At 48.5% G+C, this 16,990-nt stretch overlaps 1 protein-coding gene across 1 annotated transcript in view; it reads right to left on the bottom strand.

The window, feature by feature from the left end:
* Positions 1–6,250: 6,250 nt before the first annotated feature.
* Positions 6,251–16,990, bottom strand: part of NUF2 (NUF2 component of NDC80 kinetochore complex) — a 66,236-nt gene continuing 55,496 nt past the window's right edge. Inside the window, exon 14 of the mRNA XM_082264888.1 lies at positions 6,251–6,424. Within this exon, the coding sequence (XP_082121014.1) occupies positions 6,299–6,424 (126 nt within the window). The 3' untranslated portion in view covers positions 6,251–6,298. The remainder of the gene's footprint in view (positions 6,425–16,990) is intronic.

Below are 16,990 nucleotides of genomic sequence, written 5' to 3' on the forward strand. Positions count from 1 at the left end.
ACACAGAAATACACTTACCATCCGGATGGCGTGGGGAGCCTGCACAAGCGATCAAACCGCTGCACTAAGGACAGGGAGAGTCGCAGCCAGGATGCAGTGGAATTGCGGTGTGAAACCGCATGGCGTCCAGTGAGTTAGCCACCTCACCGCAGCATCCCCGCAGCGGACAGGGATGGATCGTTCATATTTGCCAGGGAAACCTAGCTGAACGCTCGATGGCAGGCTGGGAAGCCACTGGCCCTGAACCCTGGATAACCAGGGAGGCCAGCCCGAGACCCAGCACCGCACGATCATCTTCATCAGAAGACCTAACTAGAGCTGAAAATAAACAGCTAAGTAAAGAGAAAAAACTCCAAATAAAATCAAAAAGAGAAAAGAAGCTGAGACTGAAAAGCCCCAGCACAGGAAACGTCTAACCTACTCCTGAGCTAGACAAATGAAACTGAGGTAGGAATGCAGGAAGCAGGAGGGTATTGACTGAGGGGACCACCCCCTGGGGGTGGGGTATGCTAAAAGCTTTGATATTAACATATTCTGTTGTCTAGCCACTCCTACGGAGCAAAGGTCAATAACCCTATTGTGACGAATATGAAGGGGCGGCGACTGTCGGAGGACGTAAGAGAAAATAGGATTTTTACTTACCGTAAAATTTCTCTGATGTTCATTGACGGACACAGCTCCTTATCTTCTTCACTATTGGGTTATACTGCCCCCTACAGGAGTAGGACACTAGGCAGGAAAAAGCTTGACTACGCCTATGGGGCAGTCCCAGAGGGTATACTCCCACTCTCAGTTATAGGCACTCAGTTTTGTTACAAGCCATGTCAGAAGAAAGCCAAATGCACAGAGGGGTGGGTGCTGTGTCCATTATGAACATCAGAGAAAAGGATTTTACGGTAAGTCAAAAATCCAATTTTCTCTATTGTTCATTGACGGACACAGTTCCTTATCTTGACCATTGGGACGTCTCAAAGCAGTATCAAACATTAAGGGGTGGGAACAGCAAAAAAAAAACAAAATTCCCAAGGCTAAACCGTAGCCAACCAGATAACATAGAGCTCAACAATAAACAACTGGAGATCACCTGAAAAAAACAATACACCCTCAAAGAGGACCAGGTCCTCTAAACAGCAGCCTGCAAAACCTTGCGGCCAAAAGAAGCATCCGCAGATGCCAACACATCCACCTTATAAAACTTTGTGGAAGTGTGCACAGAGGACCAGGTGGCCGCCTTGAAAACCTTAGAAAGCTTAGGCCTGGGACATAGGGAAGGCAACACAAAGTCTTCATTCAAACGGAAATCAGGGACGACCTTTGGAAGGAACTACGGGCAGGGACGAAGAGCCACCTTATCTCTGTGAACCATCAGGTAAGGTGAAGGACAAGACAACGCCGCCAGCTCAGACACCCTGTCCCCAGAAGTAATAGCCACCAAAAAGGCCACCCTCCATGACCTCAGAATTTCGAAAAAATGATCCCAACAGGAAGGGGTGCCTTGACAGGCACCCCCACCAGGCCCATCCCCCTCCCAAGGTTCAATCATTCGGTTGCTGGCGACGCACTCCTCCCCCCACCCCCATCTTAACACCCCAAGCTGACCTAAAAAGGTATGCCCACCCTGGGGGAGGGATGTGGGCAGATGGGGGGCAAGGGCCTGCAGAAGACCACTGAGAAAGGGGGAAATGCTGACTGGGATGGAGGGGAGCCCGGGGTTCTGACCATCCCTGGGAGGGGCCCACATCCACCCCAAAACCCTCCAGGGGTAAAGGGGGGACAGCTACTTACCACACCAGGAACAGGGTGGGCCCCCGCTCCAGACAGACCACCGCTCCATCGTAATGTGGGTGCTGTTGGCTGGGAGGAAACGCTGCGACTCAGGCCGAAGCCAGTTCGTATGCGCCCTCGCGAGATGTTTAATTTGCAGGCCAGACCCCCTCCAGTGGGGCTATGTCGCGGCTGACCTAGTGCGGACCTGCGGTCTGCACGCGCTCGCTGGCCAGACTAGGGGGAACTCTCTGGATCTAGGTTATATTCAACTGTCAAAAGATGCTGGATAAGAGAAAACCATAACCGTACGGGACAGCTTATGGGTGACAAACAGAACAGATATGTCCGCAGCAGCCGCATCCTCCAACATAAATGGCTCCTGCACTGACGCTATCAGTGCATCTACCAGCGCCTCTTTTGTGTGGCGCAGCAGCCACAGAGGAATCATCCTCCCTGTCTAATGGGTCAGGGAAACATGGACCCATCCGCTGCGGCCAAACCAGATGCAGGATCTGATGAGACAGAAGAGGACAGGGGGGTGCATCGCTAAGTCAATGCCCAGCGCTATCCTTACCCCGCACAGGGGGTCAGCGACTCAAGTCCCCCACAGTGGGCGCCGACTGAGGAATGCAAAAAAAGGAGGGGCAACGAGAGAACCCCGCAAGGGGGTCTCCCATGGCGGCCCTTCTATGGAGGCCTGCATAGGAGGCCGCAAGCAGAACCCCCCTAAGGGGGATAAAATGCAAACAGGCTGCCCCCACAGAGCCACTGGGGAAGGTGGATGCCCCACAGCACCCTGGCAGCTAAACCTGCCCCTACCCCGCAGATCCGCCCTACCAGAAGGGGGCATGTCGGCATTAGCTACCACAACTGGGGCTGCCCTATAGAAAGTCCAGCCAGTAGGCCGCAAAGCCACAGTCTAAGTTTTCGGCTTGCATGACTGCGTGGTACTCGGACCTGTGGATACTGGGCCACCTGCATCCCAGGCCCACCAGCTGTCCCAAGGGGACCCAAATGGGCCACCCACCCCATAGAAGGCCCACAGAGGGTGACAGGTGGATCACCAGCCACCCCCCCCCCTACCATGAGTATGGGCAGACAAGCCAGCTCAATGCCACCCAGAGAGGGGGAGAGGGGGGGGAGAGAACCCTGGACAGACCAACCAACCCAGGGTGCACCCACGTCCCACACCGAATCCAGGGAAGAAGAGGAGAGGGCCCACACTTACCGATCCAGAGATGCGTGCAGGTAACACTCCCAAGACAGAAACCTCCTCACCTCCGATGTGGGTGAGCTGTCGGCCAGAAGGAACACTGTGACTTAGGCCGAGATCCAGTCGTATGCGACCATGTGAGATATTTAACTCGCGGGCCAGTTAGGCTGTGTCATGGCCGATCGAGCTCAGAGCTATGGTCTGCACACGCTCGCTGGCCAGGCTGAGGGGACCACTGGAACTTTAATAGTCCAGCCCATCGCTCAGCCGGCAGTTGCTAGATCTCCACAGGAAAAAAAACAGGAAGAAATCCAAAAACAAACAGCAAAAAAAAATTGACAAAAATGCCAGGACCCAGGGCCCGACAGGGAGACTAAGTCCTACTCCTGAACTAGGCAAACAAAAACTGAGTATCTCTAAGCAGAGAGGGGGGTTATGCCAGCTGAGGACAGCCCACAGGGTATAGCCGAGCTTTTGTGTTGCCTACCTAGTCCTAATCCTGTAGAGGGCAGCATAACCCTATGGTGAAGAATATGGAGCTGTGTCTGTCAATAAACGGAAGGGAAATTAGGTTTCTGGGGGGCATTCTGTGTGCAGAATACCTCTAGGTAGCCATATTGCATTGTATTTTCAAAAAATTAGTGCTGCAGATTGAAAAGGAAAGGTACTTTTTAATAACATCCATGTGGAGACAGAACAGCGGTCTGCCGTTGTAAACACGACAGACCTATGTTCTGTCAGTAATGAACACATGGATCCTGTGTTCCTCTTATTTAGGAACACAGGTCTCTGTGTTCATGCAGCAAGCCTATCCCCCACACAGTTAGAAAGCACCCCCTAGGTTCACTTTTAACCTTTTGATCGCCCCTTGTGTTAACACCTTCCCTGCCAGTGTCATTAGTACAGTAACAGTGCATATATTTTTAGCACTGATTACTGTAGTAATGTGACTGGTCCCCCCAAAAGTGTCAAAAATGGCAGTTAGGCGTCCAATGTGTCCGCCGCAATGTCGCGGTCCCGCTTAAAATCGCTGATCGCCGCCAATACTAGTGAAAAAAAAAGTGACAAATCTTTCCCCTAGTTTGTAGACGCGATAACTTTTGCGCAAACCAATCAATATACACTTATTGAGATTCTTTTTTTTTTTTTACCAAAAATATGTAGCAAAATACATATTGGCCTAAAACGATGAAAAAATTAGATTTTTTTATTTTTCTTTATTAGGAATGTTTTATAGCAGAAAGTAAAAAATATAGTTTATTTTTATTTAGAATTGTCGCTCCTTTTTTGATTATAGCGCAAAAAAATAAAAAATCGCAGAGGTGATCAAATACCACCAAAAGAAAGCTCTATTTGTGGGAAAAAAGGACATCAATTTTATTTGGGTATAACGTTGCATGACCATGCAATTGTCAGTTAAAGTTACGCAGTGCCGTATTGCAACAAAATGGCCTGGTCATTAAAGGGGTAAAACCTTCTGGTCTAGAAGTGGTTAAACGACTTCGTAACAAGTCAAAGGCCACAATGAGCAGAGCAGACAGATGACAGGTCCGTAGGCACTCTGCATATGTCAAGCAGACCTGGACACAGCCTTCTTTGGTCCCTGCAATCCTATCCCCCTAATCGGAGTGGAGTTAGGTGGATGTAAATGGACACAAATCCATTTACATCTGCCGCTCCATAGAGGTGAATGGAGGGTCCGCTTGAAAAACAGACAGGTGGACCCGATCAAACGGATTGTGTGAAAGGGGCTTAAGGCCGCTTTCACACTGCTGCGCTGCGGTTTGCCCTCCCTGTGGGTGCAGCACAGTGCGCTTGTGGCTTTCCTGTGGGTTAGCTACACTTTGCCATAGAATTATATTATATCTTGCAGGTGTGGTGCTCTGAAAGTGCACCAAACCCGCAGGTAATAACAGAAGTCTATGATTCAGTGCACTGCACCTACAGATCCATTTGAAAGCATCCAAGTGTAGCTAGAGTACCAGTGTAAAGAAGAGATATGCCAATTGCTGTATCATTTTAATTAAAAACCTGACCCCAATCGTCACTTCTTCCTCAGGATTCCTGCAAGTATCGCTAGCTGCTGCTGTCCCCCCAGGGCGGGTATGGCTGGCAGCTGCTGCTGTCCCCCCAGGGCGGATATGGCTGCTACTGGCTGTCCCCCAGGGCGGGCATGGCTGGCAGGAACTACTTGCTGTCCCCCAGGGAGGGCAGAGCTGGCAGGTAATGCTGGCTGCCCCCGTGAGGGGGTATAGCTGGCGGGTACTGCTGGCTGCCCCCCTAGGTAAATATAGCTGGGGGGGGGGGGTACTGCTGGCCACCCCCTGGGTAAGTATGGATTGCAGGTACTGCTGGCTGCCCCCCTGGGTGAATATGGTTGCTGGTGGCTGCTGTCCTAGGGGGAATGCATTTGGTATCAATCTGCCTATATATATAGGAAACATCAGCTCTGCTTCCCATAGCACCGGCTCCGTTCATCACACTGATGCTTGAGGATGGCAAGTCGGGAACCTGCGGTTTGGGCTTACCGACCCACCATCCCAGAGCAGGAGGTGGCGGGCCACATGAGAGTGCCCTGCAGACCAGCGGTTGAGCACCCCTGATTTAGAAGTTCATGTGTCACCAGGTTCTGGGAAACAATTTAGTTGTGCCTGGTTGCTGAATACATTTCTGAAGATAATAAAAGAATATGAAAACCCAACATTTCATTACTGATGTGTGCCTGCTGTACCATGTACTTGTATGAAAAAGTATCCTGTTTTCTTTGTATTGCTTCCTTTGTGTGAAATCCCTGCTGTTCCTGACAGTTGCTCTGCTTTCCTATTAAAAACTGACCACACTGGGCATGAGAGCACAGTGTGGTCAGTTATCTTGATGTGCTGGGCATTAAGGCTTTAGAGCTACTTTAAGTAGATAGTACAGGGATACATTTAGGTCAACCAGATAAATATAAAATCTGCATTGAGTGAAATACACTCTTCTAGTGAGCTTATAAGGCTTTAACCAAACTAGTATGGCCAGAGGTTCAATAGCCAGGAAAACTGATAGGGGGCATACTAATCTCATATCTCTAAAAAACAGGAAAAGGACTAGAGATGATAATGTTAATTACAGGATTTAATATGGAGAGTTTAAGCCATTTATATAGTTTGAGTCTGAATCCAAAAAGACTTAGTGCTAAGTATACAACTAAACCCAATCAGACATGACATGTTACTGTTTTGTAGTCCAAATTTATTATTGGTAATGAAAAAAAAAACACATACATTTATACACACACATATAAAAAGAGACAAGAAGCTGTGTATCTATTGCAAATTATCTTCGGCTCAACCTTTTCAGCTCGGCCAACTTTTCTCGTTTTCGCTCAGCACTGCGATCAAATGTTTTTTGGAGGTTGTCATGGTATGTCTCCAGTGCAGGTCTGAAGCTTGCCACAACATCCTGAAAAAGCCAGTAAAAGAGATTAAAACAACCCAAATTGCAAACAGCCAATTGCAATGTAAATTTGAAAGCCATAAAATCTTTAGTGAGGTATGCAGCATGCCATTGTAAAAAAGATACTAGCAATTATTACCCAAAGTAAAGAAAGATCAAGCAATTACATACAGCAAACAGGTTCCTTGTGTTGCCTTCCCCACCAAGACTAACTGTGATTGGATGCTATGCTATCAGTTTTATCTAAACCCCATAATGAAACCAGGGAGATGCATAGTCCATAAAAAAATTTGGTTTAGGCCACAGACACACTGGGGTATGAAAGGTGGTGGTGCAGTACCAATCACCAGCATTGCTTGTGGTCTTCCAGCAACTAATATTCCCCCATTGTTGAATTGCCATCCCTTGTTCTGCACTGTATCTCTATATGGAGGTGGCCATTTTGCTTCCTCATGTGGGAGCCTCCAGCAGGAAGAACAGTAAGCAGCACAGTAGTGATATCAATTCTACAAAGACTATAGGTCAGAGGGAGCAGGTCCTTACATCTCACACTTCTGATATACAGCTATGAGGCTTTAGACACAGAAGTGTCCCTGATCACCACCACAAAAATTTGATTTTATTTTTACCTAATTTTCCCAAAAAATGTGACAAAAAAACTAAAAAAAAAAAAACTCGTCATGCCTCCTATTCAAAACCTCAGACTGTCTACTTTCCAAAAAGGTATATTTGAGGGATATTTATATAGAGCTGGCCTTTTCGGGTCTCAAGAAATGAGATCGGCTGTCAGTACATCAGTATTGATTGATTTTCAGATATATTATACCATAGTTTGTGGACTGTATAACTTTCCTACAGACAAAATAATACACAGATTTGCGTTATTTTCACCAAAGAAATGTAGCAAAATACATTTTGGTCTAAGTGCCGGTTAACACTGATCCGACTTGGACCGCAACTTGTCAGCCTGACAAGTCGCGGTCCGTCGCGCTCCCATTGTTCGGTACAGGAACCGTTCTAATAGGAGCGATACAAGTCGCTCCGACTTAGAAAAAGGGTCCTGTACTACTTCGAGGCGACCTGGAGCGACTTGCATAGACATTCCTTTTATGAAGTCCGTGCAGGTCGCGCCGAAGTCGCGGTGCACGCGACTTCACAGGTCGCCCCCGAAGTCGTGCCGCTGCAGTGTGAACCGGCACTAAATCTATGAAAGACTATTTATTTGCAAAAGTTTTTAAAAAACAAAGAAACATATATTTTTTTTTTTAAATGCTTGGCCTTTTTTATTTAACAAATAATAAAAAAAGACACAGTGGTAACTACCACCCAAACCCCCCCCCCCCCAAAAACAAGATTTTTGTAAGCTCTTACCGTAAAAATCCATTTCTGATGTTCATTGACTGACATAACTCCTGGTATTTATATCCATTGGGTTATACTGCCCCCTACAGGAGTGGGACACTAGGCAGAAAAAAAAACTCTGGCTACACCCATGGGCAGTCCCAGGTATACTCCCTCTCTCTGCTATAGCCACCCAGTTTTGTAACAAGCAGTGTCAGGAGAATAAAAAACTCCACAGATGGGTGGGCGCTGTGTCCGTCAATGAACATCATTGAAATTAATTTTACGGTAAGTCAAAAATCCCATTTTTCTCTTTCGTTCATTGATGGACACAGCTCCTAGTATTCATGGGACGTCCCAAAGCAGTGCTAAATATGAGGGGTGGGAACAACCAAAATATTCCCCAAGGCTAAACAAAGGCCAACCAGGCAACAACCGAAGCCCATCTGAAAAAAACAACAATACACCCTCAAAGAGGATCAGGTCCTCTTAACCAGCAGCCTGCAAAACCTTGCAGGCAAAGGAAGCATCTGCAGAGGCCAACACATCCACTTTATAAAACTTTGTAAAAGTATGCACTGATGACCAGGTGGCCATCTTGCAAACCTGCGTCACTGACGCCTAATGTCGGAAGCCCCAGGAGGCACAAAGCGCCCTAGTAGAGTGTGTCTTGACAGGGAAAGGAGGAACCTGACCCCTGATAGAATAGGCCTGAACCACTGTCTGTCTGATCCATCTGGAAATGGTCACAGAGGAAGCGGACAACCCTTTGCGAGGTCCATCCGTGAGCATAAATAGAGTCTGGCTTCCTGAAAGACTCTGTAGCTGCCAGGTACACCCGGAGCATGCACAGCAGGAACCAAATGTCAGACACCCTGAAGAAAGGTACGCACCAGGGAGTGTGTGGCCAAAGCCCGTTGGAAGAAGACCACCAAATCCGACACCTGGCCCTTGATGGTACTCAAGGTCAATTTCTGTTCAACCCCCCGATGAAGGAAGGTTAAGATCCGAGCCACCGAGAAGGAGCGAGGAGGAACCCCAAGAGACTCACACCCCGCAATGTACGTCTTCCATGTACAATGGTAGATCTTCCTAGAAATAGATTTCCTAGCTTTCAACAGGGTATGAATCACCAACTCAGATAAACCCCAATCCTTCAGCACCTGGCATTCAACAGCCAAGTCGTCAAAGCCAGCAACTACAAAGCAGAATGGAAGATCGGTCCTTGGGACAGAGTATCCTCCCTGAAAGGTAGCTTCCAAGGAACGTCAGTGACCAGTTGCATCAAATCGGTGTACCAAGCCCGGCGAAGGCCAGTCCGGAGCCACTAAGATGACTGGAATCCGCTCTGCCTTGATCCTGCGTAGAAGTCTGGGCAGAAGCTTGAGAGGAGGGAAGGCATAAATAAGCGCATACTGACCAGCGTGTCTGTGGCGTCCCCCAGAGGATTCCTTGACCGAGCCACAAACCTCTGCACCTTTCTGTTGAGCCGAGACGCCAAAAGATCCACCTCGGGGATGCCCCCCCGGAGACATAGCTGATGAAACACCCCCCGATGAAGGGACTACTCCTCGTGGTCCAACGCCTGCCAGCTGAGATAATCCGCCAGCCAATTTTCCACCCCGGGAATGTGTACAGCGGAGAGGGCTGGAACAAATTGTTCTGCCCACCATAGAATGCCGGCTACCTTCAGAGCCGCCAGGACACTTCTTGTGCAACCTTGGCCGTAACATTGTCTGATTTAATGCGCACTGGACATCTCTGAAGACGATCCGTCCAATGAGCCAGAAACAGTCTGACCGCTCGGAGCTCCAAGACATTGATCAGTAGTCTGGATTTTTCCAGCGTCCAGGTCCCCTGAGCAGAATGCTTTCCGAGGACGCCTCCCCAGCTGGACAGGCTGGCATCCATGGTGACCACTGTCCAATACAAGGGCAGGAAGGATTTTCTTAGCCGAAGCACCAGAGATTGAAGCCACCATATCAAGGACTCCCTCGTTCCCCAACTCAGCCAGATCTGATTTTCCAGAGACTGGGGAGTCTTGTCCCATTTGGTCAGAATCTCTCTTTGCAGGGACCTGGTATGGAACTGTGCAAACAGAACCGCCTGAAAAGGTAGACACCATCAGGCCCAGCACCCGCAAGCAAGTCCAGAAGGACGACCATCTGTTGGACAACAGGAGGCAAATTGCAGCCTGCAATTTTTGGAGTTTGTCCAGAGGAAGGAGCACTCTGGCTAAGGCTGAGTCCAGAATCAGGCCCAAATAGTCCAGCTTCATGGATGGAACCAGAGAAGACTTCTGAAAATTCAGAATTCAGCCTAATTCCCGCAGAGTTCATATTGTGATCTCCAGGTTGTCCACCAGAGCAAAGGGAGACTCCGCTCACAGAAGGAGATCGTCCAAGTAGCCCAGTACCACAATCCCCCCATTGGCGAAGCAAGGCTAGCACCGGGGCTAACACTTTCGTGATGACCTGAGGAGCAGAGGCGAGAACAAAGGATAACGGGTAACGCCACAAACTGATAATTCTCCTCTCCCACAGCAAAGCAGAGAAAAATGCAGGTGACTGCCACATATTGGAATGTGAAAGTAGGCATTCTTGAAATCGATAGAGGCGAGGAAATCCCCGAGGCAGGGATGGTACCACCATTCGAATGGACTCCATTCTGAACTTCTGTACTTGCACAAAGCAGTTTAGCGCCTTGAGGTCAAGGATTGGATGCACTTTGCCTTTCTTCCTGGAGACTGTGAACAGGCTTGAGTAAAAACCCTGAAAACATTCCGAAGTCAGGATTGGAACAAACACCCCTTGAAGGAGCAGGTATTGTACAGCCCCAAACAGGCCCTGTAAGCAGTCTGGGGACAGGCGCAAGTTGGAAGGAAAAAACCTTGCCGGGGGACAAAAGCAAACCTGGATCTTGTAGCCGCACCAAATGACTTTGTGGAACCACTTGTCTTGCACCTGGGAAGTCCAGGGGTCCAGAAACCAGCAAAGACGCCCCCCCACCCCGGATACGGGTAAGGGCACACCTTCATTCAGATGGAGCCTTGTCCACGGGTCTGGAGAAGCCCGATGATCTTGGCTTGCCAGACCACCTTCCTTTGGATTCTCTTGAAGAGACCCTGAAAGGCTTCGAGCCCTTGTCAGTCGACCCTGAGGGACGAAAAAAACTTATGAGCTGAGGAGGGCCCACGTCTACGAAGAGGTTCCTTGCCCTTCACAGCCTGCAGAAGAAAAGTACTCTTCCCTCCCTGTGAGACCTTTAAATGATGTCATCCAGGGTAGCTACAAACAGGCGATCTCCTTGGAAAGGAAGATCAGTCAAAGCCTTTTTTGAAGTGTGATCCGCAGACCAGCATTTAAACAAAAGACACGCCGAAGGACCAAGGCCAAAACAGAGAGGCAAGCCATCAGGGGAGCCGCATCCAAAGAGGCATCACAAATTAACTGCAGCCCCTGGACCAGCTGGTCCGCCAGCTCAGCAAAGGCAGGGGGGATGGAGGGGGAAGCTGTTCCCCCTCTAGGTCATGACGTAGGAGCTTAGCCCACTCGATCAGAGTTTGCGACACTAGGGCAATGGTGAATACTAGCCTCAGAGCCAAACCAGCCAGAGTGTACATAGTGCAGGCCACAGCCTCTGCCTTCCGGTCAGCGGGATTCTTAAAGGCCAGGGAATCTTCAACCAGAATCATGGTTGCCTTGTTTAATCTGGAAACAGGAGGGTCTGGCACAAGCGGCACAGTCCTTTTCTTAAGAAGGGACTCCTCATAGGAGTAACGCCTAGTAAAGCGCTTAGGGACCCCACGGGGATCATCCCCACTCTTTAGCAACAATTCTGTCAAGATAAGAAGGGAAAGGAAACACCTTTGCCGCTCTGGATGGCTTGTGAGTGCCAAAAGGGTACCTGCTCCTCCGTCGCAGCTTCAGCTGCATTCTACATCTTCAGGGTCTCACACACAAATACGATCAGTGCATCCACCAGCACCTTTTTGTGCGTGGTCGCAGACGTGGAGGAAGCATCCTCAATATCAGAGGATTCCAGGCGCGTGGTTGCTGATCCAGCAGGGTGACCCACGTCTGCGGTGGCCGAATCAGATTCAGAATCTGATGAGACAGATGAGGCAAGGGAAGGCGGGGGGGGGGGTGCTTTTTGCTAGCCCGTCCCTCGCAAGCCATCTCCACCCGGGACACAGCCACCTCCACCCAGGACACAAGGAACTCCAGGACTGCTGTCAGTGCATAGATAAATGGTTGGGACCCAGGGGACCCGCAGCCTCAGAGAGGGGATCAGGTGGAGAAATGTGCTCCAAAAGACTCATTAGTCACCAGGAGGACCCCACAAGAAAGTGTAAAAAACTGCTAAGGGACAACCTTTACCGCGCTGGCAGCAAAAAAACCAAGTAGCTATAGCAGAGAGAGGGAGTATACCTCCTGGGACTACCCATGAGTGAAGCCAGAAGTTTTTTCTGCCTAGTGTTCTACTTCGATAGGGGGCAGTATAACCCAATGGTTAGTAATACCAGGAGCTGTGTCCGTCAATGAACAAAAGAGAAATTCTGTTTGTGTAAAAAAAAAATTATAAAAATTTCTCATGGGTACAATGTTGCATGACCGCGCAATTGTCAACCGAAGGGCAAAAAGCGGTGAAAGCTGAAAATTAGCCTGGGCAGGAAGGGGGTAAAAGTGCCCAGTATTAAAGTGGGTAAAAGCTAAAATCAAAAGTATTTTTTACAATACTGTTAAATTGCCCTCTGTAAAAGCAACACCTGACAGTCATTAATCTGCTAGTGGTCATCAAGGAAAACAAATGCTCTAAAAAAAAAAAAAAAGCCCTCAATAATTTAACATTAGGTTTTTTATTTTTTATAAAACATCACAGCAAAATTCAGCAAGTGTCTTCTAAGATTACTTGCCATCTGATTCAGTGAACCTCCCTCTGTGATAACTATACATGGTGTGCTTGAAGCAACTGACAAGAATGTCTACAGGTTTAGAATGAAAATTATCCAGGAGATAAGGAATACCAGTAATTGCAGAGGTTTAAAGGACAACTATAACGCAAATCATGTTTTTATCGGTGTTCCCCTTAAGAAGTCTCAGTCAGCAGTTGGCAAGGAATTTGACTTCCCTCCTCCTGTCATTGTTCCCACAGGCACTCTTGTTTACCTCCTGTCACTTTAAAACCTGAACGGCTCTTATGTACAGCTTGATGATCTGCTTCCCTCAGCGTTCACTTTCTATAGCACAGCAAGCTTACTCACAGTTTTTACCTCTTTAGAATTTCATTCAGCTGTTCATTTATATTTCAGATGTCAAATATTTTTACTTAAATGTGCTACGGGCTCAAACTATTTATCGACTATTTATCCTATGTCAATAACACCAGGAACGTCTGGCTCCAGCAATATCATTTTTATCATTCATGCATTGCTAGATAATCAGTGGATGTATTGAAAAGCTGGTAGTAATGATAGAAATGATGAGGTGCTACAAATCCAGGTTCTCTGTTCCAGCTTGAACCTTCTTCTTGTACACCTACACATGTTGTATGGAAGAGGCAGGCTGGATAGATAATAGGAAAGAAATTGGATTTTCTTTTCGTACATCACGGGACACAGAGCAATGAATCATAGCATATGGGTTATATAGCCACCTACAGGTGAAGGACACTGGCAACCAATCAGAATTGATGACCCCATATATAACCACTCCCACACTGAAGTACCTCAGTTTTTTCACCAGTGTCTAACAGGTGAAGGTCGCTGTGGAGAGGTGCTCCACGTGTTTTTTTAGGTTTCAAAGAAGGAAAAAAATAGATTTTTGTAAAATCTTACCGTAAAATCCTTTTCTCTTAAGCTCATTGACAGACGTAGTCCTCTTGATTAATATCAAATTGGGTTATGCTGCCCTCTACAGGAGTAGGACTAGGCAGAAAGAAAACGTTCTGGCCACACCTTAGGGGCAGTCCCAGAGGGTATATCCTCTCTCTCTCTGCTACAGGAAGTCAGTTATGTCACAAAGCAGTGTCAGAGAATTTAACCCAACCCAACTCAAAAATAGAGGGGCGGGTACTGCGTCTGTCAATGAGATTAAGAGAAAAGGATTTTACGGTAAGATTTTACAAAAATCCATTTTTCTCTGTCGCTCATTGACAGACGCAGTCCTCTTGATTAATATCAAATTGGGACGTCCCAAAGCAGTGCCACAAACGAGGGGTGGGATAACGGAAATCAAAATCCAATCTAGAAGGCCCAACCGGTGCTGACTAGAAGTCTTAAAGGCTCATCAGAAAAAAGGATGAGACTCAACTGAAAATCCAACAGAAAAAAACCCTCGAGGTAGACCACCGGTCTCCTCAAATTGCGGCCTGCAAAACCTTGCGGCCAAAAGAGGCATCCGACGATGCCATCACATCAACTTTATAGAATTTTGTAAAGGTATGAACCGACGACCAGGTAGCCGCCTTGCAAACCTGAACCACTGACGCCTGATGGCGGAAGGCCCAGGAAGCACTAAGCGCCCGAGTGGAGTGCGCCTTAACAGGGAACAGAGGATTCCGACCCTTAATAGAATAAGCCTGTACCACCGTCTGTCTGATCCATCTGGAGATAGTCGCGGCAGATGCAGGCAACCCCTTTTTAGGGCCATCCGTGATCACAAAAAGTGAATCCGTCTTACGAAACGAGTCCGTAGTTTTCAAGTATACCCTGATTACCCGAACCACATCCAAGGAATGTAACGCAAACTCCCGAGGATGACTGGGCTTAGGACACAGGGAAGGTAACACAATATCTTCATTCAGATGAAACTCTGAAACCACTTTAGGAAGGAAGGATGGATTCGGACGAAGAACCACCTTCTCCCTATGAACCACCAGATATGGGGAACGACAGGATAATGCGGCCAGTTCTGACACCCTGCGTGCAGAAGAAATGGCCACCAAGAAGGCCACCTTCTGGGATAATGTAAGCAAGGGAATCTCCCTGATATTTTCAAATGGAGGTTTCTGAAGAACCGACAACACCAAATTAAGATCCCAGGGCGGTAAGGGCGCGCGCACTGGCGGAGCCAAGTGCCGCACCCCCTGGATGAAATTCCACACCAAGGAATGAGTAGCCAAAGGTTTCTGAAAGAAGATTGCTAACGCCGAAACCTGACCCTTGATAGTACTTAAGGCCAGGTTCTGCTCAACCCCCTGTTGCAGAAAAGCCAAGATTCGGGTCACCGAATAGGCACGTGGAGTAAATCCAAGGGATTCACACCACGCAATATAAGACTTCCATGTGCGATGATATGTTTTTCTGGAAGTCGCTTTCCTTGCTTTAATTAGAGTAGGAATAACTGAAGTTGACAATCCCTTGTCCTTCAGCACCTGGGTCTCAATAGCCAGGCCGTTAAAGCCAGCGATTGTAAAGCAGGATGGGAGATTGATCCCTGAGACAGCAGATCCTCCCTGAGAGGAAGTCTCCCAGGAGCGTCCGCGACCAGCCTGACCAAGTCGGCGTACCAGGGTCGACGAGGCCAGTCCGGAGCTACCAGGATAACTGGAATTCCCTCCACCTCTATCCTGCGAAGAAGTTTCGGCAGCAACCTGAGAGGAGGGAAGGCATACCGTAGCTGATACTGTCCCCACGGGGCGACCAGAGCGTCTGCTGCGTCCGCTCGAGGATCTCGGGAGCGGGCTACAAACCTCTGCACCTTCCTGTTGAGCCGAACTGCTAACAGATCCACCCCCGGGGTGCCCCAATGAAGGCACAGCTGGTGATGAAGAATGTTGGCCACTTCTATGGCCGCCAGGGCACTCTTAGTGCCCCCTTGGTGATTGACCTAAGCCACGACCGTGGCATTGTTCGACTGGATCCAAACCGGGCTGCCCTGAAGCTGCTTGATCCAGTAAATCAGACAAAATCTGATCGGTCTCAGTTCCAATACATTTATTGGTAACCTGGATTCTATAGGAAGAAATTACTTCCCCTGGCTGAGCATCGGAGACCGAAGCCACCGGACCAGAGACTCCCTGGTCCGCTCGCTCAACCGGATCCGATTGTCCAGAGAATCGGGTTTCCGATTCCATTTGAAAAAAAAATCTCCTTTTGGAGAATTCGGGTATGAGACTGGGCATACGGTACTGCCTCTAAAAAGGCCACCATCAGTCCCAGGATCCTTATCCGAAGGGAAGACCAGTTGACGGACAGTAACATCCGAATCGTTCACTGAATCTTTCGCAGCTTCTCCGTAAGGAGACACACCCTTGCCAGGATGTCTCCAAAGTTAGGCCCAGATCTGTTCAGCTGGATTCCCTCTTGAATACTTGTACCCGGACAAAAAGATTAAGTGCTCTTAAGTCCAGAATTGGACGTACCTTGCCCTCCTCTCTGGGTATTGTGAACAGGTTCGAATAGAACCCCTGAAAACGTTCTGCTCAAGGAACGGAAACTACCGCTCCCTGTTGCATCAAGTCCATTACTGCCCCCCCGCAAAGCTCTTAAGCGATCCGGGGATAGTCAAATGTTGGAAGGGAAGAATCGCACCGGTAGAAGTGATCGAAACTCGATCTTGTATCCCGACCGTATGACCTTGTGAATCCCTTTGTCCGGGCTTCTGGAAAGCCATGGATCCGGAAACCGGTGAAGACGTCCCCCCACCCCAGAGATGGGTGGGGGCGCACCTTCAGGCTGTATGGGTCTTATCTTCAGGTTTGGCTGAGCCGGACTTTTGTTTACCCAACCAGCGCCCTTTGAAACCCCCTGCAGGGGCTTTGCCTTATCGTCCGCCCCAGCGGAATGAACAAACTTTTTATGAGCGGAAAAGGAAGGTCCTCGTCTGTTACGAGGTCCTTTACCCTTAGCAGTCTGTGGCAAAAAAGTGCTCTTGCCCCCAGTGAGATCCTTTATAATCTCATCCAAGGTGGCCCCAAACAGGCGATCCCCCTGAAAAGGAAGATTAGCCAAAGCTTTTTTGGAACCCTGATCCGCTGACCAGCACTTTAACCACAACACACGTCTGAGGACCACTGCTGAAACAGATGTACGCCCTAGCAAGGGAGTGGCGTCCAGGGCGGCGTCACAGATGAACTGTAGCCCTTGTATAATCTGCTCTAGCAAATCTGATACTGCCGGGGGGATACCTCTCCCCTTTATGTCACAGCGTAACAATTTGGTCCATTCTGTCAATGTTTGTGAAACTAAACCAATGGCAACTACTGGCCTAAAGGTTGACCCTATCAGGG

This window comes from Pelophylax lessonae (assembly GCF_965119305.1).
Source record: "Pelophylax lessonae genome assembly, chromosome: 8".
NCBI classification, from domain to species: domain Eukaryota; kingdom Metazoa; phylum Chordata; class Amphibia; order Anura; family Ranidae; genus Pelophylax; species Pelophylax lessonae.